The sequence below is a fragment of the Myotis nattereri genome (assembly GCF_964212035.1).
Source record: "Myotis nattereri genome assembly, chromosome: 16".
In the NCBI taxonomy this organism is placed as follows: Eukaryota; Metazoa; Chordata; class Mammalia; order Chiroptera; family Vespertilionidae; genus Myotis; species Myotis nattereri.
This window is the reverse complement of record NC_138091.1, coordinates 14447129-14471625: the sequence shown is the minus strand read 5'-3', so window position 1 is coordinate 14471625 and position 24497 is coordinate 14447129. Positions and strand designations below refer to the sequence as shown.

The 24497-nt window shown below is 53.2% G+C and overlaps 1 protein-coding gene across 1 annotated transcript; it reads right to left on the bottom strand.

Moving 5' to 3' along the window:
* Positions 1 to 2237: 2237 nt before the first annotated feature.
* LOC308531691 (myosin-3) lies at positions 2238 to 23887 on the bottom strand (the record flags this gene model as incomplete). Its single annotated transcript, XM_081108759.1, has 39 exons — positions 2238 to 2387; positions 2929 to 3066; positions 3174 to 3269; positions 3417 to 3521; positions 3601 to 3771; positions 4652 to 4777; positions 4861 to 5064; positions 5161 to 5469; positions 6413 to 6537; positions 7037 to 7202; positions 7865 to 8048; positions 8651 to 8847; positions 9008 to 9126; positions 10175 to 10301; positions 10395 to 10784; positions 11348 to 11438; positions 11545 to 11690; positions 11813 to 11989; positions 12075 to 12317; positions 12499 to 12754; positions 12849 to 12985; positions 13073 to 13196; positions 14060 to 14177; positions 14258 to 14345; positions 14944 to 15014; positions 15131 to 15437; positions 15531 to 15701; positions 16429 to 16578; positions 16660 to 16778; positions 17215 to 17353; positions 17435 to 17538; positions 18348 to 18446; positions 18524 to 18587; positions 19311 to 19403; positions 20005 to 20113; positions 20484 to 20511; positions 21224 to 21380; positions 21981 to 22124; positions 23684 to 23887. The coding sequence occupies 39 exons, from the start codon at positions 23885 to 23887 to the stop codon at positions 2361 to 2363; spliced, it is 5823 nt and encodes a 1940-aa protein (XP_080964885.1). The 3' UTR covers positions 2238 to 2360.
* Positions 23888 to 24497: the final 610 nt, after the last annotated feature.

Genomic DNA, 24497 nt, shown 5'->3' with positions numbered 1-24497 from the left:
TCTCTCCTCTGAAACAGGGCTGTGTTTTCTACAGTCCCGGCATCCTTTGCTTTATGGAAGAAATGAACTCTGGCGGAGGTCGTCATAATACTAACTCTTAGAAAATGAATTTTTCCATTTATATCCTTCCCAAAATCAGACTCACAGAGATGGTCATGGGTAGCTTTCAGACCCCAACTCCTCGCCTTTGATGCTGGGCCCATGAGTGGGCGTGTCAGGTCTTACGCCTCAGAGGTTTTCAAGTTTGTGGCCCGGTTTTGTGTAAAATGTACCAGGGGCCTCTCTTCTCAATTCTCTACGTCAGAAATTCTATAACACAAGTTCACTTCAAAGATGGCCCACCCTCCTCCCTCCTTTCTCTCTCTCACTTCCTTTCTTATCTGTATTTTAGTACATATTTTTAAAAAATAAGGACTATCTGCCGAAACCGGTTTGGCTCAGTGGATAGAGCGTCGGCTTGCGGACTGAAAAGGTCCCAGGTTCGATTCCGGTCAAGGGCATGTACCTGGGTTGCGGGCACATCCCCAGTAGGAGATGTGCAGGAGGCAGCTGATCGATGTTTCTCTCTCATCGATGTTTCTAACTCTCTATCTCTCTCCCTTCCTCTCTGTAAAAAATCAATAAAATATAAAAAAAAAATAAGGACTATCTTAGAAAACATAATCACAATATCACATTACACCTTGGAAATAAATGATAATGCCATATCATCTTGAAATATTCAGTCAATTTCCAAATTCCACCAATTGAGGTGTGTGTATGTGTGTGTGTGTGTGTGTGTGTGTCCTAACAAGATCCATGCACTGCAATTGGTGGATAGGTCCATTAAATCTATTTTAATCTATAATCTATAGTTCCTCCTTCTATTCCTTGTATATCTTTTCCTTGCAATTTATTTACTGAAAAAACTAGATGGTTTGTCGTTGAGTTCCCCACAGCCTGAGTTTATTGGTTGTGTCTTGGATCCCCTGCATTTCCTGTAAGTTGGTGATGACATCTAATTTGGGTCAGACACAAGTTAGATTGTGGGGCAAGAATTCTCCCCAGGCCATGGCATGCACTCCTATCATGAGGCATATAATGTCTGGTTGTCTATATTTTGGTGATACTAGTAGTCATCATTCATTTGGGATTTGTGAGTCACATAAAAATGATGATATCCTAGTTCTTCCATTCCTCTTTCACCAATTGGAAAGCTCTGTAAGGAGAAGCCCCGCTTGCTTTCTCCATCCTGCCCTTTCCACAGAGCGCAGCGCCAGGAAGTCCTGGGAGGCTCTGAGGACTCCAGCGCATGGCACGGCCTTAGGCCTGGGCCAGACTCGCTCTCACTGCTGTGATTCCCTTTCAGGGACAGCACCCCCAGGAGGACACCCCAGCTTTAGTCACAGCATTGCCCTGGAGTATTGAAAGCAAGTCAAGCACAAAGTGGTCTTTGAGACAGAATTATCTGAAGTCATTGATAGGCAAGTCTGACCTCATTATGGCCTCCTCTCTATAAATGACACATCCAGCAGGTGCTGAACTCGCTGCTGGGTGCCGAGGAGACCTCCTGGGCCTATCATTCTCCTGGAGTCAGACTGGTCATCTCCAATCTTCTAGAACCAGATAAAGAAGGGAACTTCACAACTATTTCCGGTAAGTTTAATTATGACAATAAACAAATGATTCCAAGCTAGAAGGCGCTGTTTCAAGTAGCAGGTCAGCCAGAGAGTTATTCTGACTTCCTACTTATTTTGTCTTTTAAGAAAAAGACACGTTTACCCTGGGTAAGGGCTAAGATTTTCTGTTGTGCGGCTTTGAACTAGTGTAGACCCAGCCAAGGACCTAGCGGCAGGTTCCTCGTGTATGGTCTTCATTTGTGCATTTCTAAGAGTTAGCACAGTGCTTGTGTGAAGTCTGCCCAACAGACTTCCCAGAGGTTCCCTGATAGAATTGGGGGAGGGGAATCCCTTGCCTTTAACCCTATTCAACTTGGGTTTCCCGCATGCCATATTGAGAGATGCCTCTTGACAAACTCGTCCTCCTCTCCTCCTCCCACTGCCAAAGCTGGGGTTACCCCTAGGAGCACTTTTTCTTTCTGAGCTAATCTCACATTTGAACAAGAGCAATCTCTGCCTGTCTCCACAAACACGCACCAGTTGATCGAGCCATCTGCTTACTGAGATTTCAACATTAAGCACTAAAATCACCAAACAATGAGCCACTTCCCCACCACTAAGAGAAAACAATGAAAGAGCCCCCGACTGAAAACAAAGTTTATTGCAGGTGAAAAGCAGTTCCATGGAAATTAAGTAAAAAGGCCAGGTGCCATGAAAATACACATTCTGCATATCTTCTGCCCTGTTCCAGAAGAGGGTCGCTCACTCCTCACTCTCGTGGACCACCATCTGCAAAGACAGCGGCAGCCTGCGTTAGGGCGTGCGGCCCACACGCTGCCTCCTGCGCCCTCTCCTGGCCAGCCGCAGGCAGTTGCTTGCTTGTATATTTCAGTGGGACGTGGGGGGTTTGTTGCATCTCAGGAGAATGCACAATAGCACACATGGAGGAACTCACCCAGAGATGAGAAACTGGCCCTGGGAGAACTAGCCCCACACACTGGGCTTCCTCCTACAGGTACCCACATGGACCGCGACTGAGGACGGTGCCAGCAGAGGGCACTGAAAGGTCTCAGTGGGAACCTCTCCTTCCTTTCCAGAATGGCATGTCTTTCAGTGCGAACCCGGGGCTGTTCTCAGCTCTGCGACCTTAGGCAAACCCCTTCCCTTCCTGAACCCAGGGTCCACCAGCTCTAACGCTGAGGGCTCTCTAAGGCCCCTTCCAGTTCAAAAATGTCTAATCACAGCGGGTCCTTCCCAGGTCACCAGGGGCTGGGAGTCCCGCACGCATCTGCTGCCCTCCCTCCGTCTTGCTCCAGCAGGAGCCACCTACCCTGCCGGGGGTGAAGTCTCGGGTCTTAGCGCGAAGCTTATTGACTTGAGATTCTGCAATATCGGCCCGCTCTTCAGCCTCCTCGAGCTCATGCTGAGCTTTTCGGAATTTGGTGAGATGCGCGTTGGCTTGTTCATCCTGAAACAAAGCGCCCCGGCAGGTAAGGTCAGCGTGCACCCCCCTGAGCCGCTCCCTGCGAGAAACACACCGGCTGCTGTTCTGAGCCCCGCACGCAGCTGACTTACAGCCTCCTCCGCCTGCCTCTTGTAGGTCTTGACTTTCACTTGCAGCTTGTCCACCAGATCCTGCAGTCGCAGCACATTCTTCCGGTCCTCTTCACTCTAGAAACGGGAACAGGGGATGGAGAGCGGCGTGAGGTCCGGCCAGGTTCCTGGGGCTGAAGCGTGTCCTCCTGTATCTCCAAGACAGAACCGAGGTGTCGTTTGCCCTTTACGGAGCAGAAAGGCCCCGGGGTCCTTCCCACTCACCTGGTAAGTTAGCTCCTTGACCCGCCGCTCATATTTCCGCAGGCCCTTCACGGACTCGGTGTTCTTCTTCTGCTCCCCTTCGAGCTCCAGCTCCAGCTCTCGGATCTGGGGACACGGTTGGGGGGTTAGTCTGGGGCTGGAGCCCCAACGGGCGGAGCTGGGAAGCTGTTTGCGTGGCGAGTACCCGCGTCTCCAGCTTCTGGATCTGCTTCTTCCCGCCCTTCAGGGCCAGCTGCTCAGCCTCGTCCAGACGGTGCTGCAGGTCCTTCACCGTCTGCTCCAGGTTCTTCTTCATCCGCTCCAGGTGGGCGCTGGTGTCCTGCTCCTTCTTCAGCTCCTCGGCCATCATGGCCGCCTGCAAAGCCAATCACAGCCACTAAGATGCAGGCAGGGGTCAGGCGCCGAGGAGCTGCCGGAACCTGGGTGGCCAGAGGACCAGAGCCACGCTAACGGAAAGGGCCGTGGGTAAGGTGATGAGCCCGCCCTTCATAGGGAATGTGAAATGGGCTACACCAGGCACAGAGAGGAACCTCTGGGACTGGCTGGGAAATGCTTTCTTTGTTTCTTACACTGGCCTCCTGGGAACTGTGCCCACCCAAGGAAATTCTTTTGTTATCTCGTGATCACCAATATATTTTCTCAAAGGGATCTGAAACGTAGAGAAGGTTGCTTTGCTACCTGGCATCACAGGTATGGGGGTAGGGAGCTTAAGGGAAGGCCTCTAGGGAATCAGGGTGTGCCAAAACCCGCAGGAGAGCAAAATAGTTGCAAGGTAATGTCCTCCTCAGGCAGCAGGTGGCGCTGGGGCGCTGTGACCTCAGAGTTTAAAACATCTGAGCCCAGAAAGCTTAGGTGCTGCTGGGAGCCACGCCGGCTTCATATGAAGTGAAATGTGGTGGATATTGACAGCTGTCGGTCTCACTTTTATATGTGGAATAAGTCATATGTGGAGGGAGAGAAGAGCATGGCCTCCTTGGGCATAAGAGACAGAATGTAATCCTTCCCGGTCTTTTTGTTTTTTTCTGTTCTCCGTATTTCTCATATCCACCTTTTAAATGTGCAGGAGAGGACAGCTGAGTTTGAGGGAGGTGGGCAGTGGTTTCAGAGCAGAATGCACCCCACGTGTGCCCTGGGGGAGCCCCACCTGTCTCAGGGGAACTGTCTCGGGGTTGGGAGAGGGCAGGGGCTTTGATGACACGGTCAGGGCTGCCACACGGGCTCAGGGGAAAGCTCACATCTGTGATGGCCTTCTTTGCTTTCTCTTCCGCATTCCTTGCGTCCCTGCTGGCATCTTCAACCTCGCTCTGGAGCTGCATGAGGTCTGTCTCCAGCTTCTTCTTGGTGTGGATGAGGCTGGTGTTCTGGGGTGAGAGGAGCGGGGTTACCCAGGCTTCTGCGGGGGGGTGCTGAGACGCCCCCTGCCTCCCCGCCTCCCTGCGCGCACCTGGGCGTGCAGCAGCTGCACCCTCTCGTTGGAGTCCAGGAGCTCTTGTTCCGCCAGCTTCCGCGCCCTCTCCGTCTGCTCCAGCGACGCCCGCAGCTCCTCCACCTCGGCCTGCAGCAGGTTGGCTCTGCGCTCCACGATCGCCAGCTGCTCCTTCAGGTCCTCCTGGCCCCGGAGGGCGTCATCCAGGTGTAGCTGGGTGTCCTGGCCAGAGAAAAGGGAAGGTCTCGTGGAAGGTCAGCGTTAGGGCCTCTGAGTGTTTGAGACAGGAGAGGTTTCCCACCCGGAGGGCTCTCGAACCTTCAGCTGTCCCTGCACACCCCGGAGGTGCTTGAGGGTCTCGGCAGCCTGGCGGTTGGCGTGGCTCAGCTGGATCTCAATTTCGTTCAGGTCCCCCTCCATCTTCTTCTTGATCCGGATGGCCTCGTTCCTGCTGCGCACTTCGGCGTCCAGCGCGCTCTGCATCGTCTCCACCGTTCTCTGGGAGTTTCTCTTCAGCTGCTCAATCTCTTCATCTTTCTCGGCGATCTTTCTGTCGATTTCCGATTTCACCTGGGTCAATTCCAGCTGGACTCGGAGGATCTTGGCCTCTTCGTGCTCAAGGGCAGCCTTTAAAGAACAAAACACGGGAAGAGTGCCGGGGACGGTGCCACGCCTGCCACACTGGCCTTCTGCGTGATAAAGCTTCATTGGAATGTTCATAACCCTGACTCTGCAGTTCAAAATCCCTCATTTATCTTCAGTGCAGAAATGAAGTGTTTCCTTACTATTTGTTTAGGTTATATCATCAGGAAATGATAACATTGAATGACCATATTTCTTTTTTTAATATATTTTTATTGATTTCAGAGAGGAAGGGAGAGAAACATCAATGATGATAGAGAATCACTGATTGGCTGCCTCCTGCACGCCCCCTACTGGGGATCAAGCCCACAACCCGGCATATGCCCTTGACCTGAATCGAACCTGGGGCCTTTCAGGCCCCAGGGCGATGCTCTATCCATTGAGCCAAACCGGCTAGGGCAATGATCATATTTCTTAGGAGCGTAAAACACCTTGTGCATATTTTTTAAAATATATTTTTATTGATTTCAGAGAGGAAGGGAAAGGAAGAGAGAGACAGAAACACCAATGATGAGAGAGACTAATTGATTGGCTGCCTCCTGCACACCCCCCACTGGGGATCGAGCCTACAACCCAGGCATGTGTCCTGACCTGGACTCGAACCCGGGACCCCTTGGTCCATGGGACAATGCTCAATCCACTGGGCCACCACAGCCGGGAAACCTTGTGCATATTTTAAACTCATCTAAGATTTTGTAAAATCTCATTTTTAGACCTATTTTAAGTGTAATGATTTTCCCAATACATTTAAAACAATTCACAGTATTATCCCATTCAACCTCGCAGTTATGCTGTTTGATAGGAAGGGTGCAGATTTCAGACTGTGGGTTCTACAGAGGCAAAAACGAAGACGGTGGGACCAGCTAGCCTGCCAGGGTAGCACCCACCATGGCCTCATGGCACCTGCGCCACCCCAGCGTCTGCTCACCTCCGCTTCCTCCAGAGCCAGCTGGATGTCTGCCTTCTCCAGCTCGATCTGCTTTCTCGATTTCTCCAGTTCATGGATGGTTTTGCCATTCTCAGCAATTTGTTCTGTGAGGTCCGCTATCTCCTCTGCAAAGAAGTGAGTTGTGATTCATTTGAACCCCTCTGCACGGGTTCCCGGGCAGGTGGCATCAACTAAATCCTTTTCACTAGTTTATTTCAATTCTAAGGGTGCTGTTTCCTACAGATAAGATGCTCTAGAGCAGTGGTTCTCAACCTGTGGGTCGCAACCCCATTGGGGGTTGAACGACCCTTTCACAGGGGTCGCCTAAGACCATCGGAAAACACATATATAATTACATACTGTTTTTGTGATTAATCACTATGCTTTCATTATGTTCGATTTGTAACAATGAAATTGGGGGTCACCACAACATGAGGAACTGTATTAAAGGGTCGCGGCATTAGGAAGGTTGAGAACCACTGTTCTAGAGAGAAAGACCCCAAAATAGCCCCTCCCATGAACGCTCTTCCAGCCTGCGGCACAGAAATGGGAGCCGGCGTCACCCTCTCCCGCACACACTCGGCAGCTGGGAGAGGGAGGTTTCAGGAGGTTTAAACTGCTTACGCTCCAAGTTCTTGTTTTCTCGTTTCACAGTTTCAAGCTGATCTAAGGCTTCTTCGTAGGCGTTTTTCAGTTTGAAGAGTTCGGTGCTCAGGGTGCGGGATTCCTTCAGGGCCGCCTCCAGCTCCGCCTGGCTCTCCTGGGACTTCGTTTTCCATTCAGCCAGCACCTGGGACAGGCAAGGAGGTGGCCCGCTGACTAGCTCCGCCCCCAGCTTCTAACTACATGCCACCCTGAGGGAAAGCTCAGAGTTGGGGTGTCTCTTGCCCAGCTCCTTGCTCTTCATTGGTGGACTAGCTAAGATTTTTGTTCTGTGGATTTATTCAAGATCCATAACTGATCAGTAACGATTGTCTCCAAAAAGCAAATGGATCCTCTGAGAAGGAATTAGCTGAGCATGATTACCCTTTTCCTAACATGGAAATGGGCCTGCACTTTTAAAGATTTCATTAAAACTTTGGTTCAACTCAACCTTTCTGCCATCTCACCAGGGGGCTCCCAGACAGCTTCTCCTAGTGCCCAGGTTCTGTTCCTGCGCGTCAGCTACCCAGATAGGCCAGCGGGGGGTGGGGGTGGGGGGCGGATGTTTGTAGAAACGGGTTTGTCTCCACTGCCAATGTCTGAAAGGAACTCCAGCCCCATCCCACTCCCATTTCATTTTACAGAGGAGGAAGCCAGAGCTCAGTGAAGTTCGGGGACTGGCCCAACCTCACAGGGCCCTGTGCACAGGGCAGGAGGGGTCCCAGCCTCCTCCTCACACAACCACAGGCATTCCCCGCATCATAGTGCTCGGCGGCACAGGGCTGACCCCGCACAGGGCTGACCCCGCACCTTGTCAAAGTTCCTCTGCTTCTTGTCCAGAGCTGCGGCCATGGAGTTGGCTCTTTCCACGTCCACCATCAGATCCTCCACCTCCCCTTGCAGCCTCTGCTTGGTCTTCTCCAAGGAAGCACACTTCGCATTCACTGCCTCAACCTGTTCCTCGGAATCTTGAAGGCGCTGAGCGAGCTTTTTCCTTGGAGGATGGGAACGAGAAGCAGATGCCATTTCAGTTTCCAGCCTCTTGGACATCACTGTTCATCATGTTGGAATCACTCACCTTGTGATTCAAACGTGCATTTGCTCTCCTAAGCTCAGGAGAGCCTCCTGGCTGCTGGAAATCAGTGACCCACAGCCTGCCTTGCCTCTGGCCAAGATCCAAGTGGCCTGTCTTAGGAAATGCGCAAAGGCAGGTCCCTCCAATGGCACAGCACCGCACGCAAAGGCGTGAGATGGGGGGACATCTAGTCACAAAACAAGTTCATTCCCTAGCAGTTCTAAAGTCAGTGCCCTCTATCACATGATCATTTAAGGCAGTGGTTCTCAACCTTCCTAACGCCGCGACCCTTTAATACAGTTCCTCATGTTGTGGTGACCCCCGATTTCATTGTTACAAATTGAACATAATGAAAGCATAGTGATTAATCACAAAAACAGTATGTAATTATATATGTGTTTTCCGATGGTCTTAGGCGACCCCTGTAAAAGGGTCGTTCGACCCCCAAAGGGGTCGCGGCCCACAGGTTGAGAACCGCTCATTTAAGGGTTCAAGTTCGAAAGGTAAATAGAGTTGCGCACTTGGCCTCCTCCAGCTCCTCCGTGCGCTGGATGGCGTCCGTCTCGTACTTGGTCCTCCACTGGGCAACCTCACTGTTGGCCTTGGACAGCGCCCTCTGCAGCTCGGCCTTGGCTTCCTGCTCCTCCTCATACTGTTCCCGCAGCAGGTCACAGTCGTGGCGGGAGGACTGCAGGGCGTGGGCCAGGGCGTTCTTGGCCTAAAAATGGTTAAGAAAGAGAGGAGCCCCTGGGGGATTGATATTTTAATGCTGTGTGCATGTCACAATCCAAGTCTGTTCCTCCTCTCGGCACCTACTGAACAAAGTTGCCCGGTGGTACTTGAAAACTAGCTCAGAGAAGCGCTCGCTCAGATAGTACCTTGTTCTCTTCCTCCAGCTGCCTCTTGAGCTCCTCTGTTTGCTGGGTGAAAGCTTGCTTGCTCCTAGAGAGCTGGGATACTATACTTTCCTTTTCTTCCAGTTGGCGGCTCAGCTCCCCTGTGTCCAGAAAGAAAGGTTTCATGAGTGCACCCATTAATTCATTCACTTAGCAAGTTCCTATAGTGTGTAAGGCGCTGTAAGAAGATCTGGGGAGAGAGTAAATGGTAAGGTGTGGTCCTTTCTTGGGGGTGAAGGGGTGAGTCCGTGAGAAGGAAAATGAAAGCCCGACCTGGTAAGTATTGTTGTAAATGACTAGAAATGTGAAGTGACTCTGTCAACATAACTCATGGGGACGAGTGTAAATTTAGACATGACCAGGAACACGGAAACACTCCCTCCAGACCGCCCAGTGGCTGGCGTTTCCAGCTGTTTGTCAATTTGTCATTAAGGGAAATTGTGCTTTTCCAAGGACTCGCTATCTCTAATGATTGGAAGGTAGTCTCCTGGATGAATATGCTAAGTTCAGGTTTGCATGTATATGGAGGTAAGAGAAGAAAGGAGGGGGTGAGACGCTTTAGGACTCTAGAACCCGAAGGTTATTTTGGAATGGCAACTAAGCTTCCTGTCTTCACTGCCTTGTTGTGGCTGCTGGTGAGGGATTGGCCCACCTGTGATGATGGGTGCAGGACCAGGGCTGGGGAAGCCCCATTCCCAGGGAAGGCCCCCATAATGTCCCCTAATATTCAGTGCACACCCAGAGCCCGTGCAAAGTGGCCGTGTTCCTTTCCTTATTGTCTTGATCGCAGACAATCTGAAAATACGTGCAGCAAGAAGTAGGAAGGCCCTGGTTTCTAGCCCGAATTCTGCCTCTCAGCCTCTTTCAGCTCAGGTTCTATTCCTTCTGAAAGAGTTTCAACCACATGACAGTTTGAGTCCCTTCTCTTTCTGGCCTACCTCTCTCTCTTGTTTTTACTGAACTCGCACTCTGTTCTCCTCCTTCAGAATATTTTGAGCAGCTCTTTTTCTGGGTTATTCCAATAGTTTCTTTCCTGAAAAAGTACTTTTGTAGAAATTCTCCCCCAAACAAAGTCGACTCTTTTGTTTTGCCCAGCTGCCCCGTTAGGGCTCCCTGAGGGGGTGCCCCTCCCCGTCTCCCATCGCTCACCAGCCTCTGTCTGAAGACGAGACTTCTGTGCCGTCAGCTCGCTCATGCTCCTCTGAGCCTCCTCGTTCTTGCCCCTGGCCTCACTTAGCTGATCCTCCAGCGTTCGGCATATTTTTTCCAGATTTGCCTAAAGGATTGAGAAAGAGGAGAAAAGTAAGTCAGTCTTGAGATCTGAATGACCCAAGAGATCTCTTGCATCCAAAGCACTGTGCCCAGGTACCTTGGATTTCGACACACTCTCCACATTGCTGGCGAGGTCGTCGATCTCCAATTTGAACTCGCTCTTCTCCTTCTCCAGCTTCTGCTTGACCCTCTGCAGGTTGTCTATCTGCTCGGCGAGCTCGGCCACACTGTCGGCGTGCTTCTTCCTCAGGGCGGCCGCCGTGGCTTCATGCTGCAGGGTGGCCTCCTCCAGGTCCCTGCGCAGCTTCAGGAACTCGGCCTCCCGCTTCTTGTTCAGCTCGATCTGGGTGGAGGTGACGCCTCCGGCCTCCTCCAGCCGCTCGCTCAGCTCCTCCAGTTCCCGGGCGTAGTCACAGCGCTGTTTCTCTGCCTTTGCACGAGTCGCCCTCTCTGCCTCAATCTCTTCTTCCAGCTCCTCGATGCGAGCCTGTGAGCCAGTCAGCCCCCGAGCCACTCACTGGGCATGCCAAGAGCAGGCTAGTTCCCATCCCCATTAACAAACCAATTCTGGAACCGCTCCCAGAGAGATAGGAAGATTCCTGATTTTCTTTAATGTGACCTTTTCCTGCACCAACATGGCCCTTACCCCGCAGTGATCAACCCAGGATATTGCCCATCCAATGAACTGTTGACTCAAATACTTCAATTATGGATTTTACTTAAGATTATATAAAACACTAGAGGCCCGGTGCACAAAAATTTGTGCACTGGGGGGGGGGGGGGTCCCTCAGCCCGGCCTGTGCCCTCTCGAAGTCTGGGACCCCTTGGGAGATAACGACCTGCTGGCTTAGGCCTGCTCCCAGGTGGCAGAGGGCAGGCCCAATCCCTAGTATAAAACATTATTCACAAGCTCTGGCACCTAGCAGAAAGGAAACCGCTGAGGCAGGCAGGCCCATGGCATGACCCCTGGCTCAAAATGGCTCGTAGCACAGAACACCCAGTGCACTGTGAGTGACCGCATATAAAAGAGAAATCCCAAACACCTCCTACCTGGAGCTCTTTGATTTTCTTCTGAAACTGGAGGCCCAGGGTCTGTTCATCTTCCACTTTGCTCTGCAGTTGACTATATTCAAAATCCTTCCTGTGAAGGGAAATGGAGAATGTGTGAAGACAAAATACCAGTTAACTTGCAGAATGTAAATCACTCAGTACGTTGCAAAATTGAAACCAGTGGTTTGAGCGCATACTTCTTGAGCCTTTCATCCAGCTGCTGCTTGTCATTCTCCAGATCCGATATGGACTCGTGGGCAAGCTTCAAGTCTCCCTCCAGCTTCCTTTTGTTCCGTTCCAGGTCTACCCGGAGCTTCTTTTCTTGCTCTAGGGAGTTTTCCAGCTGCAAAAGGCATCATTTCCTTTTTGAGAACAAATGCTTTTGCGCCAGAGGGTTGGGGACGGGGGAGGGCAGCTCTTTCAACCCTGAAGTCCTAGGCCTGCCAACTAGCAGCGTTTACTTACATCATCGACTTGCTGTTCCAGTTTGCTCTTGGTTTTACTCAAAGAATTGACTTTGTCTTCTTCAGCTTGGAGGTCATCCAGGGTCTGCTGGTGGGCCTCCTGGAGGGCCTTCTTCTCCCTGGTTAACTTTGCGATGGTTTCGTCCAACCCAGCCAGCTCCTCAGTCAGGTTTTTAACCTAAGAAGAAGCCACAAGCAACTGTAAGAAGAGGTACAGCTTGGTTTGCAATGACAACATCATACGGGGAAGACCCACAGAGTACCTTGTTCTCTGTGGCATGTTTCTCCTTTTCAACCTTGGCCAGTGTCAGCTCAAGGTCATCGATGTCTTTCTTCAGTTCTGAACATTCGTCCTCCAGTTTCCTCTTCTTGGCCGTCAGCTCGGCATTGATCTCTTCCTCATCCTCGGCTCTCTCGGTCACCTCCTTGATTTTAGCCTCCAGCTGGAATTTGGCTTTGATCAGTTGATCACACCTTTCCTCGGCATCCAGCAAGTTTTCACTTTCCTTTAAGAAAAGAATCATGATGTGCCTTAATGAGATAAGGCGTGTGACATTCCAGTATTTTGTTATATGTGTTCTTTATGAAGCATCTGAACCGAAAAGCAAAACTTCCACCAAAATTCTAGTTTTCTTAAATAATCGATTCTAGGAGAAAAGTGAAAACAAAAGATTTCTGAACACATACAGCCTGTACTTGGAGCAGCAGGTCATTCTTCTCTTGGACGAGAGTCACCAGCTTCTCCTCCAGCTCCTTCCTCTTCGCCTCCGACCTGGCCAGTTCCTCCTTGATCTTCTGGAAGTCCTCCTTCATGGTGGCCATCTCCTTTTCGGTCTCCGCACTCTTGAGGAGGGGCTTGATCTTGAAGAAGAGCTTCATCCAGGGCCAGTGCTTGACGTTCATGAAGGCGCGGACGTTGTACTGGATGCAGAAGATGGACTCCCTAAAAACAAAATATTGGTTATTTCTCAGAGAGACACCCCCCCAAAAAAAAACATCCTCAGAAGACCTCATGTCTGAATACAGACCCCACTCACCTTCTCTGCACCATCTTCTGGAATTCCACGCGCATGAGAAACCCTCTGCACACAGCCTGTGTCCGAGTGATCAGTTTGGCCAAGCGGTCATCGCGCATTTCTTCCAGGGTTCCCAGCAAGCCGGCTTTGAAGAACACCTTAGAGGGGAGAAGAACGGCGTGGGTCCGTGTCTGCGGAGGTCGACAAGGGACTCAAGGCCAGCAGCTGTCAGGACAGAGGCTGACCTTGGTGTGTCCGAATTTGTACTGAGTGTGGTCAATGTCGATGGAGGCCAGCAGCTTCTCACAAGCTTTCTTGCTGTCGATGAACTGTCCCTCTGGGATCGCACTGGCATTCAGCACGCGGTATCTGCCATTGTAGACACAGAAGCAATCAGAGACTATTAGCAAAATCACTAACCTTGGAAACCATCCAGTTCAGTCTCTCTTCCTGTGAAGAAAGCCAAGGTCCAGAAAGAGAAAGAAAGCCGCCGTAATCACATGCTGGGTCACGGCCTAGGGCAGTGATGGCGAACCTTTTGAGCTCGGCGTGTCAGCATTTTGAAATACCCTAACTTAACTCGGGTGCCGTGTCACATAGAGAAATTTTTTGATATTTGCAACCATAGTAAAACAAAGGCTATATTTTTGATATTTATGTTAATATTTAAATGCCATTTAACAAAGAAAAATCAACCAAAAAAATGAGTTCGCGTGTCACCTCGGACACGCGTGTCAGAGGTTCGCCATCACTGGCCTAGAGGCTGGGCCTCCCGACCCCCAGGCCAGATGCTTTCTGCCAGGTGCTCATCAGAAAAGCTCCTGAGAAAACGTGGAGGAAGGATGTACTGTGGCCACGTGGAAGGTTATTCATATTACACGGAAGGTCCCTACCTGTTCTGTTGAAGTGTTTTTTTCATCAGTATTTCTCTCTCTCAATTTCCAGTATGTGCACATCTTATCAAGAATCGTGTAGAGCCCTAGCCGGTTTGGCTCAGTGGATAGAGCGTCGGCCTGCGGGCTCAAGGGTCCCAGGTTTGAATCTGGTCAAGGGCATGTACCTTGGTTGCGGGCACATTCCCAGTAGGGGGTGTGCAGGAGGCAGCTGATGGATGCTTCTCTCTCATCGATGTTTCTAACTCTCTATGCCTCTCCCTTCCTCTCTGTAAAAAAAATCAATAAAATATATTTAAAAAAGAAAAAAAAGAATCGTGTAGAATATTTATGACACACCTTTGTTTAAAATCCCCGTAGAGAATGCGGTTGGGGAAGCCCTTCCGGCAGATGCGGATGCCCTCCAGAACCCCGTTACAGCGCAGCTGGTGCAGGACCAGGCTGTGCTCCATGGCCCCTGAGGAAGGAAGCGAGGACGTCAGCTCCGCACAGCATTTCCGGGGACTGGCCGCACCCAGGGAGCCGCCGCTGTCTCACCTGGGGTTTTGGTTTCGTTGGGAATTATACAGCGCACAAAGTGAGGGTGCGTAGTTCTTAAATTGGACATTAGCTTGTTTAGGTTTTCCTGAAAGAAAAAGATTAAATTTGACCGCTTACTGTAGGCTTTTACAAACACAGAGAAATATTGTAATGAAAAGTAAGATGCATATTTTAAACTTATCATGGATTCTAAAGAATGATGGAGCTATTTAACTCTTGCTTTTAATAGTCCTATGGCTAGAGGAGTGGGCAAAACACACACACACACACACACACACACACACACACACACACAAAACCCACAACCTTATATAATAGTCTTTTGTTTCACAGCGGGCCAGAGACTAAGAAATAGAAAATGCCCTCTGAAATCAATGCAAGAGATGTACGCAGCCCCTGGGGTGAATGAGGTGCTCCTGCCCGTGTCCTTCGGGCAAGTGAGAAAGTTTGTGCGGAGGATCCACTCCCAGCCCAGCTAGTTACAGAACCAAATGATCCTTAAGTTCCAGTCCTACCTCTGTCAGACCTCCCTTACACATCATCACACCAGCACCTCACCAAGTGACAGCGACCAGATTAAGACCACATTGCTGTTCTCAAATAAACGAGTTTAGAATCTCTCCATTGCTCATGTTGCAATGACTCAAACCAGCTACACGCAAATCAACGCGTGTTTTCCTTACCCTGAAAAGGGCAGAGACAGTTTGGAAGGAAGAGCCCTTCTTCTTGGCAACTTTCTTCTTTCCGCTGTCAACTGGAAGAAATGACGTTGGCACGCGCTTGTTAGCAGGCCACTAGGGATTTGGGGGTCCTGTGGGCTGAACTGGAAGGAGGAAGCATGACTACAGGGCACTCTGGGGAGTCGGTTACCGTCCGTGGTAGCAAAGGTGGCATAGAGGTGAGCCAGGAGCCTGTTGGAGGACTTCTGGTACAGCCCGACCACGGTCTCGTTCAGGGGGTCCTTGTTCTTCTCCAGCCAGCCCGAGACGCTGTAGTCCACGGTGCCAGCGTAGTGCACCAGCGAGAAGTGGGCCTCGGCCTTGCCTTTGACGACCTTGGGCTTCTGGAAATTGCTGGACTTGCCCAAGTGCTGGTCATGCAGCTTGTTCTTGAAGGAGGTGTCTGTGGCCTTGGGGAACATGCACTCCTCCTCCAGGATGGAGAAGATGCCCATGGGCTAGATTAGGGCGAAATGCACGTGGGTAAACAAGAGCTGCGGTGGTGAACAGCGGAGGGTGCGAGGAGAGGCCAGAGTGGACAGACAGGGTACCTTCTCGATGAGCTCGATGCAGGCAGCCAGGTCCATCCCGAAGTCGATGAACGTCCACTCGATGCCTTCCTTCTTGTACTCCTCCTGCTCCAGCACGAACATGTGGTGGTTGAAAAACTGTTGCAGTTTCTCGTTGGTGAAGTTGATGCACAGCTGCTCCAGGCTGTTGTACTAACACCAAAATGCAACGTTCATGTGAAAAGTTAGACCTCTTTCTAAGGCAAAGACCCATCCACCTCCCCCCTCGTTGCGCGGCTCCAGCCAGCTCATTTCGCTTTCAGAGATGGTCACAGTCTCCAGGGCCGAGCTCAGGCCGTGCCTCCTCTTTGGAGTCTCCTCTGCACCTCCGTCTAGCAGGCGTGTCTCCCTCTCCTGAGCTCCCAGGGCCAGGGCCTCGCCTGTGCACCCACCACAGTCTTATTTTGAAGTTACTCTCCAGTGCGCCTGATATACTTCTCATCTTCCTCTACAGACTGCAAGCTCATCTTTTATTTACCTGCATGTCTTCTATCTGGTAGACGCCAATATACGCTTGGATGAATGGCTCTATGCTAGGAGGATATTTATGTAAAATATTGCATGATTGGCTTATTATCAAATTATTTGCTTGGCTCTCCCTAAGTCAGTAATTGCATTTGAGATATTTCTTTATTCATTGGGCTATGCCTTTAAAATTGTACTTGACACAAATATTCCCCTCTCTTAAAGTAATACAACCCCTCTTAAAATCATACAAATCCTCCTCACATTCTCTTCTGCTTGATTCACCCTCCGTCTAGTTTTCCTACAAGATGTAATGCTGTGACATGGCGGCCCCCTCAACATCGCCCCTACGGAATCATGAGAACCAATCCCCTCACACGGGCCACATGAAAGCATGAGCACGAGCAACACAAACCTCGAAGATCTCAAAGCCAGCGATGTCCAAAACCCCAATGAAGTGCTGTCTTGGAAGCTTTGTGTCCAGCTGCTGGTTGATGCGAGTGACCATCCACAGAAACAGCTTTTCGTAAACTGACTTGGAAAGGGCGTTCACAGCGTGGTGGACCTGTGGGCAAGACCAGGATGAGCCTGCCGGCAGCGGCCGTCCTGGACCCGCATCCCTTCCCCGCCCTGAAGGGCCGCCTACCTGGTCCACCGTTTGACCTTTGGTCACGTACTCATTCCCGACTTTCACCCGGGGGAAGCACAGGGCTTTCAGGAGGTCTGAGGAGTTCAGGCCCATCAGGTAGGCTGTCTTGTCAGCCACTGCCAAGAGAAGAAAGACGGTTCAAAGGGAAGCCCTGAAGTTGGCAACGAAGAAGAGACGCTTTGAAAGTCATCCAGATGCTGCAGAGGTGACTCCGTTTGTCTCGGGGGGTTTTACTTTTTGTATCTCTAAACGGCATACATGCGGCCACTGGAAGCTAAGTCCCCCCGAGAACATGGCAGATTGTCTGAAATGCAGAGGGGTTCCAGAAAGCTCCGATCACTGCTCATTGCAGCTGAAACTGGGCCATTCTAGCCGTTCGGCAAACACGGGTGCTACCAGTGCCTACAGGCATCTGAGCCCTGGAGAGGTTCAAACAGCCTCAGTCGAACCCACCGACCTTGGCTTACACCAAGCATGTCACACTCACGGCATGCGGCCCGCCAGCTGGAGTTTGACATGCTTGGCTCACACCCTGTCTCGGTGACTTTGTACCTTCGGTGCCGTCGGGCTCTGCCTGCTCCTCCCGCTGCTTCTGCTTGAACTTCATGTTCCCATAGTGCATCACGGCGCCCGTGAGCTTGTAGATCCCAGACTTCTCCTCTGCAGTGAAGCCCAGGATGTCGATGGCACTCTGGCATGGAAGGAAGGGCACGTCAGCCGGCTGACCCCAGGGGCCAGGACGAGCACCCGCACCTCTCTCTGTTCTACTTACATCCGTGGCCAGCAGCTCCTCCGCATCGTCAATGCTGGCCACCAGGATCTCGCCCTGGCTGATGAACGGGTAATCGTAAGGGTTGGTCGTAATCAGCAGCAGCTCTGCAATGAGTCGTTAGAGGAGGTCGCATAGATTCGAAGAGAACACCCACCAGTGGGTTTGAGCTCCTACGTTCAGGTTTGAAACTTACTGCTGGAGCCCAAATTGGATTTAGAGTTAGAGTTAGAGAGCTCTAAACAGCCTCTCGGTGCTCAGGCTACGCCTGGATATAAAGTGTGCGGGGAAGACAGTGCAGCCGGCCTGTGCCGTGTAGAGGAAGAACCCAGGCAGAGTGCAGTATTTAAAGTCTTGCTCTGCGTGCACATGGCGCCTAGTGAAGAAGGATCAGAGCAGGTAAAAGGGAAGCTGGCGGAGTCTGGGGGAGGGGAGCACAGGTTGAAAAGCTGCCGCCTGTTCCCAGGCTGGAACCAGAAGGCTGAGCAAAGACAGCCAAAGGGCGTGGAAGAGCATGTGCACAGGCCCCTTTAGGTGCAGGACAAAGGGCAGGGACGCTCCACAGGCTGGATTGCTCATTGGTTTTTGCACTGGCCTCACAGCATTTGGTGAAAGATGGGTTTCTGTGCTCGAACACAAGGGGGCGCTACGTGTCAATTAAATGTGTAGCTGCTCAAAAGGCTTTTATAAACCAGCGCTGAGTTCAGTAGTGGTTTCATCTGTTGCTGCCCATCGGATTTGTTTTGTTTTATTTTTTTCAAATTGGCACGTCACTGTCAATATACCTACATCTCATTTTGTTGAACAAACTTTGCTGTCTGCGGAGTCCCCTATGTATATAGGTGCGGCTCTACCTGGACCGGTGATGTCAGAGCCGAAGTGCCTGAAAGACCAGCCCCGCTGGGGACTTGCTCACCTATGAGCTCCGGCTTCTTGTTGGAAAGAATCTGGTAGAAGATGTGGTAGCTTCTCTCAGCCTTCAGCTGGAAAGTCACTCTTGATTTCTCCAGCAGGTCTGTGAACACGACACAGCACTGTTTTCCAAGCTGCCCCCCACCTCCCTGAGACATCCGGTCCCGAGCATCTACTTACAAGTTTCAATATCTGCAGAGGCCAGCTTCCCCGTGGTGCCGAAATGGATTCGGATGAACTTGCCCTGTGGGGACAGGGAGCCCAGCGTTTACCGTGGCTCCAAGCGTCCCAGCAGCCTCCTGGGCCAGGTGAGAGGAGCCTTATTCCCTGTGGCTGGAAAGTACTTATGTCCTCCTCTTCCTCCCTCCTCCTCTTTCCAGATGCTGTGCCTTCCTCCCCATTCCTCTATTCCACGCTCCCTCCAAACCACCCCACACGTGCAGCCAACAAGGTAAGAGACTGGTCTTTTTCTAGATGCAAATCAAACCATGTCACTTCCCTGCCTGTAGAATCCTTCCCGGAGCTTCCTGTGTGAAACCCAAACTCCTCCTCAGGGTCTACAGGTGCCTACGTGACAGGTCTCTCTGCCTCTCCCCTCACCTCATGGGCGCCCCCTGCCCAGCGCTCTGCAGCTGCTCCCCTACCAGCAGGCCCCCTCCTATGTCAGAGTCTTGTGTTGTCCTTTGTTCCTCCTCACCCTGCGGAGCTCAGGGTTCATGCCCCCCCCCCACCCCCACCTGGAGGCCTCCCCTGCCGACACTGCCTGAAGGAGACCCTGCCCCATTACCCTATCCCAGGCCCTGCTTGCTGAACTTTATACGAATGTATCATTATCGGAAATCATCTTGCTGATTTGTTTTGTTCTTTCACTGTCTCTTCCCTCCGACTGTAACCTCTGTGAGGACGGGGACCTTGCTTGTCTCATAAGCCACAGACAAAACCGCAGCGTATCTGGACTCGGACTCACAAAGCGGGAGGAGTTGTCGTTCCTCACGGTCTTGGCGTTCCCGAAAGCCTCCAGCAGCGGGTTGGCGCTGATGATTTGGTCTTCCAGAGTCCCCTGGGCACGGGTCAGGGGAGGAAGGAGCCGCAGAACGCGGTAAGCAATGCTCCCCCCCCTCCCCCCGTCGCTCCTGCCTGTCCCTGTGCCTGGCAGTCAGGGCACAGCCAGTCCCTCCCTCCCCCTTGCCAATCAGAGGCCAAAGCAAATCAACAGCACGTCTCACTCAGCACACCGTTGCCACGCTGCTCTATGTAGCTACAGTGAGGGACTTGACCTGAAGTTCTTTTAATACTGCATTCCTTGACTCTCCAGTCCGTTAGGTTGTCTGATTCACTTCTAACCGTTGTAATGTTTTCACTTAGAAAGGGAGTACACGCTGCAGTTCTCTCGAGAGGGGGGATGGATTCTGCCATAAAAGAAGGAGCTCCCGCGATGCTCCCAGCGGACCTTCCTCAGAGCCGCCCTTTCCAGAACAGTGACAGGGTCTGGTCCTGTGCCATCAGCCCTGCACAGGCCACCTAAGATGCTGCTGTCCTTCAGGGTTAACTCCTGGCCTGCTCGCCTTTCCTGGGGGAGGGGCTTGCCTCCCGTGCCCTCACCAGGAAGTTAAGACAAAGGGTAGCCACGGAAACGCAGCAAGCCTCCCTCCTCGCCTCACCTTCATTTTGGAGTCCTTCTTCTTGGCCAGGTCCCCAGTCGCTGCAATTGTTGCAAAGTACTGGATGACCCTCTTGGTGTTCACAGTCTTCCCTGCCCCGGATTCTCCGCTGTTGGGAGAGAGAGAGAGAGAGAGAGAGAGAGAGAGAGAGAGAGAGAGTGAGTCCAGTTCTGTTAGCGTAAACGGTCTCTCCAAGATGCCGCATGGAGGCCTGGACATACTCTGAGCCACGTCAGACACACGTGTACCACACAGAGCGGCAGAGGCCCAGGGAAGCCCACGGCTGAGCTGACCCAGGGATGGGCAATCCAGTGCTCTGAGGCCTCCCGCGTATCTTCCCGCCCACCCCAAGTCGATCTTTCGCTTGCACTTTGTTCTAAATGCTTTCCAGTGGACAGAGCAGAGCACGTGGCGCCGCTGCCTTCTGCACCGGGGACAGCAGCCACGGCTTTGACACTGCCCTGCGCCCGGACACTTACGTGATCAGGATGGACTGGTTTTCACGATCTGCCAAAAGCAAAAATAAAACGGGGCTGATGGCAATATAAAAGGAGCTTCCCCCTTTGCCCCACCTCTCAAGCAGTCACGGTTCAATGCACAATTCCTCTGCCCTCTCGCAGTTAGTTTAGTCCAGTGGTCGGCAAACTGTGGCTCGAGAGCCACATGCGGCTCTTTGGCTCCTTGAGTGTGGCTCTTCCACAAAATACCACGTGCGGGCGCGCACGTACAGTGCGATTGAAACTTTGTGGCCCAGGCGCAGAAGTCGGTATTTTGTGGAAGAGCCACAGTCAAGGGGCCAAAGAGCCGCATGTGGCTCGCGAGCCGCAGTTTGCCGACCGCTGGTTTGGTCCAATGTGGGAGCTGGAGAATGAGGCTCAGAGGGGTTAAGCCCCTGCTTAAAACCCGCCAGTGGCTTGTCCCGGGGCAGTGGCTTCTGACTGTATTGGGTTGAACCGTATGAGATTGTCAATAATGTTTTGGGCCATAGAAATCTTAGTTTCATAGGTTTAACCAGTACTTGCATCAAATGCACACTTCTCACCAGGGCTTGCAGGGGCTCGGAGAACTGGCCCCTTTCTGCTCTTTAAGCATCTTTACCCGCCTCTCCTTTGTGCTGGAGGTCACAGGCCGAACAGGGCAGGCTCAGGGCCACATGGTGCTCCCCGGGAGCCCTGTCCAGCGCCTGCTCACCACTCCAGGCTTCCTCCCAGAAACCTACCAGTCAGCATGAACTGATAGGCGTTGTCAGAGATGGAGAAGATGTGGGGCGGGGTCTCCTGGCGCTTTTTGCCTCGGTAGCCATCCACCACCTCGGGGTTATACACCGGCAGCCACTTGTAGGGGTTGACGGTGACGCAGAAGAGGCCCGAGTAGGTCTGTGGGCGGGTTAAAAGTATAGATGCATGTGTATGTATACAAAACCTCTGCCTTTGTGACTTTTTCACTTTTTTTTTTTTTACAATAAATTAGTAAAGGAGGAAACATGTAATTTCTGTTTGCAGGCGAGGCCCCTGAGACTCAAGCAGGGGCGTGGCTGGACCGCCCACAGCTGGTGAGTGACAGCTGAGACCCAAAGCCTGTGGCTCCTGCTCCCCGCTGGCTCCTCCTGCTCCGCCCTCCTTCCTCCAGCCCCTCTCCTTCCTGTCCCGTTCCTCCTCGCTTTCTCGTCTTCCAGCTTCTCTTCCCCCTTTCCTCTTCCTGGTTCCACTTCCCGTCTTTGGTTCAACAGCTTAGTCAAACACGGATCTCTCCAGGTCCCGTCACCGCACAGGCCTCTCCCCCCGCCCCCCCCCCAACCCGCAGCCCCAGGGCGCCCGGCACGGACCTCTCCCCCCGCCACCCCAACCCGCAGCCCCAGGGCGCCCGGCACGGACCTCTCCCCCCTCCCCACCCCACCCCGCAGCCCCAGGGCGCCCGGCACGGACCTCTCCCCCCTCCCCACCCCACCCCGCAGCCCCAGGGCGCCCGGCACGGACGTAGATCATCCAGGAGGTGTAGCGGTCCTTGAGGTTGTACAGCACGGCCGGCTCGTTCAGGTGCGTCAGCATGGCCATGTCCTCGATCCGGTCGAACTTGGGCGGGTTCATGGCGTACACGTCCTCCGGCTTGACCACCAGGGTCTGGAAGGGAAGCGGCGCGGTGCTCGCCATGGGTGTCTGCGCGGGTGCCCCTGCGGACAGGTCTCCCGCGAAGCGGGCGGTGAGCCCTGGTCCGGGGCGAGCACCAGGGGAAGCGCCCGCTGGCAGCGCGGGAGACACGGCTGGGGGCAGGTGGCGACGGTGCTGCCAGCGGGAGCCTTGGTTCTGCCACGCAGGGCTGGGGTGCGGCCTCTGGGCAGGTGCAGGCACAGCGGAAGCAGCGAGGAACTCCCCTCAGGACCCCAGCAGGACCCGCACTGCTCCGCAGCGGGGGGCTCATTCCTGTTTACTCAGAATGGCGTGTGGACAGGGACGGAGGAGAAAGACGGAGGTGGCATTGGGGCAGCAGGCTGGCCCCAGCATCACCATACCCAGGGCTCTCCGAGAGCAGCTGTCCAGCCCCTGAGCGGAGTCTAAGCTGGCCCCTTCGCCACCCCACCACCCCATGCTTCACCCCCTCCCGCCTCCACCTCTCACGCCAGGGTAGGGGACCATGGGCAGAGTTTGGATCCAGCCCCGAGCTCGTGCCTGCGGTTCCCGGGGAGGAGAAGGCTGGCCCGTGCCCGCAGGCTTCCTGGGCACAGAGCCGCTCCTGCCCCTGCCCTGCCCACCTCCTCTCTCTGAGACCTTTGAACATGACTCCTGCTCTGGTCCTCTCTGGACAAGGCAGTGGACACCTGCCTTTCCTGCAGAGCTTCCCTCGGCTCCTGTGCAGCCAGCCCTCTAGGGATGGTGGGCTTGTCTTAGATGGTCATCCTTCACGCTGGCCCCGTCTTCCCTGCCGTCTTCCCTGCTGCTCTGCGAGCCCAGGCTCAGCCCCGTTATCAGCAACACAGAGAGCCCCGCGGGAGGGCGGACCTGCAGCCCTGAGGGGCACTTTCAGTGCCTTTCTACATCAGTCACACCCTACTTGGGTGTGGACGCTTAGGACAGCTAGGTGCTAGTTCTTCCCCTTTTCTCTTTCGGATTTTATTTTTCCTGTCTTTACCTTTAACTTTCTTGGAACATTCCAGATTCTTCTAGATTCTGGTCTTGATTCCAGAAATTAGTAACGTCCAGCATTCCTTTTAACGCTCCCACATGGCCTAGGCCTGCGGGCTGCCTGCTCCTGAGACATGGGGAGGCTGCTGTTTCACACTGAGGTGTGGTCGGCTGGGGCCCCTCACCCCCTTTCCTTACTTGCTCGGGGAGACAGCTGTTGCTAGAAGAATCAGGGGCAAACCTAAGCTACCAAAGGAGAGTGTTCTAAATGGGCCTGCCTACTCCTGGACTCCCAGGCCCACGCCCTCGAGATGCACAGAGCCGGGCCCTCTGACTCAGAGCCGCGTGGGCACTAACTGCTCTCATCAGCCGCGTCAGGTCTCCCACCTGCACCGGCATGTGCTGTGCTTTCTCCGAGGAAGCTCACAGTGAGGCGGTGAGAGGCGCCCTGGCACCAGGGCCACCCGGGGCAGGGCAGGGCCGGGCGGGGCAATGCATGGACCAGGCCTGGAGGAGCAGGTGGAGAGCCAGTGGGCCGTGCGGGCCTGGACGGGGCTTACCCGGTTGTCTTCGGTTTCCACCGTGACCTTCCCATCCTGGGTACTCTTAATTTTCCCCTTGGCGTACTCTTCCTTCGAGTCGACCACAAAGCAGTAGGTTTTGGCGTCAAAGGGCTGGTTCTGCGCCTCGATCCTCTCCTTTTCCGACTTGCGGAGGAAGGGAGCGGCCATGCCGAACACTTCCATTTCAGTGTCGCTGCTCATGGCGCCAGCTGCAAGGCAAGCCACCCGTGAGCCGCTGCCTCCCGGCAGGCCCCAGGCCTGCCCGCCTCTCCTCTACGATGGCTCCGGACAAGGCTGTGCTCGGTCCCAGGAGCCCCACCCACAGACCTAAGTGCTGGGAAAATCAGCGGAGCATGTGTAACCCCGTCTCCTCGCCATCTGAGGCTCGGCTGGCTGAGGGACCTAGAGGTGAGCCCAGCCCCTAGGGACCTCACTTCCTTTAAAACCCAGGTGTTGCCCAGGGAAGCTTTAGAATAAACACCATAAAACACAAAGGCCGTTCTTCAAAGGGATCCTGCTCAGTCGCAAATAGCTGAGGAACGTTGGGACCATTTTGAACGAAGGTGGCCACCTCCTCCCTCAAGGAAAGCGACGGGCTTCCTCCAGTTGCTGAGAACAGCAGTCGCATCTGACCTCGCATCCTTCGGGAGGTCTCCTAAGTGCTGCCCCTCTGCTCCTCCCCAGCCTCCCTGTCCTGGTCTGAGCTCCCAGGTTCCCGCCAGCCATGGACGTGGCCAGAATTCTCACCCGAGAGTCACAGACACAGGACAGACAATGAGGCCGCAGCAGCCCGGGAAATCAGACCTGCAAA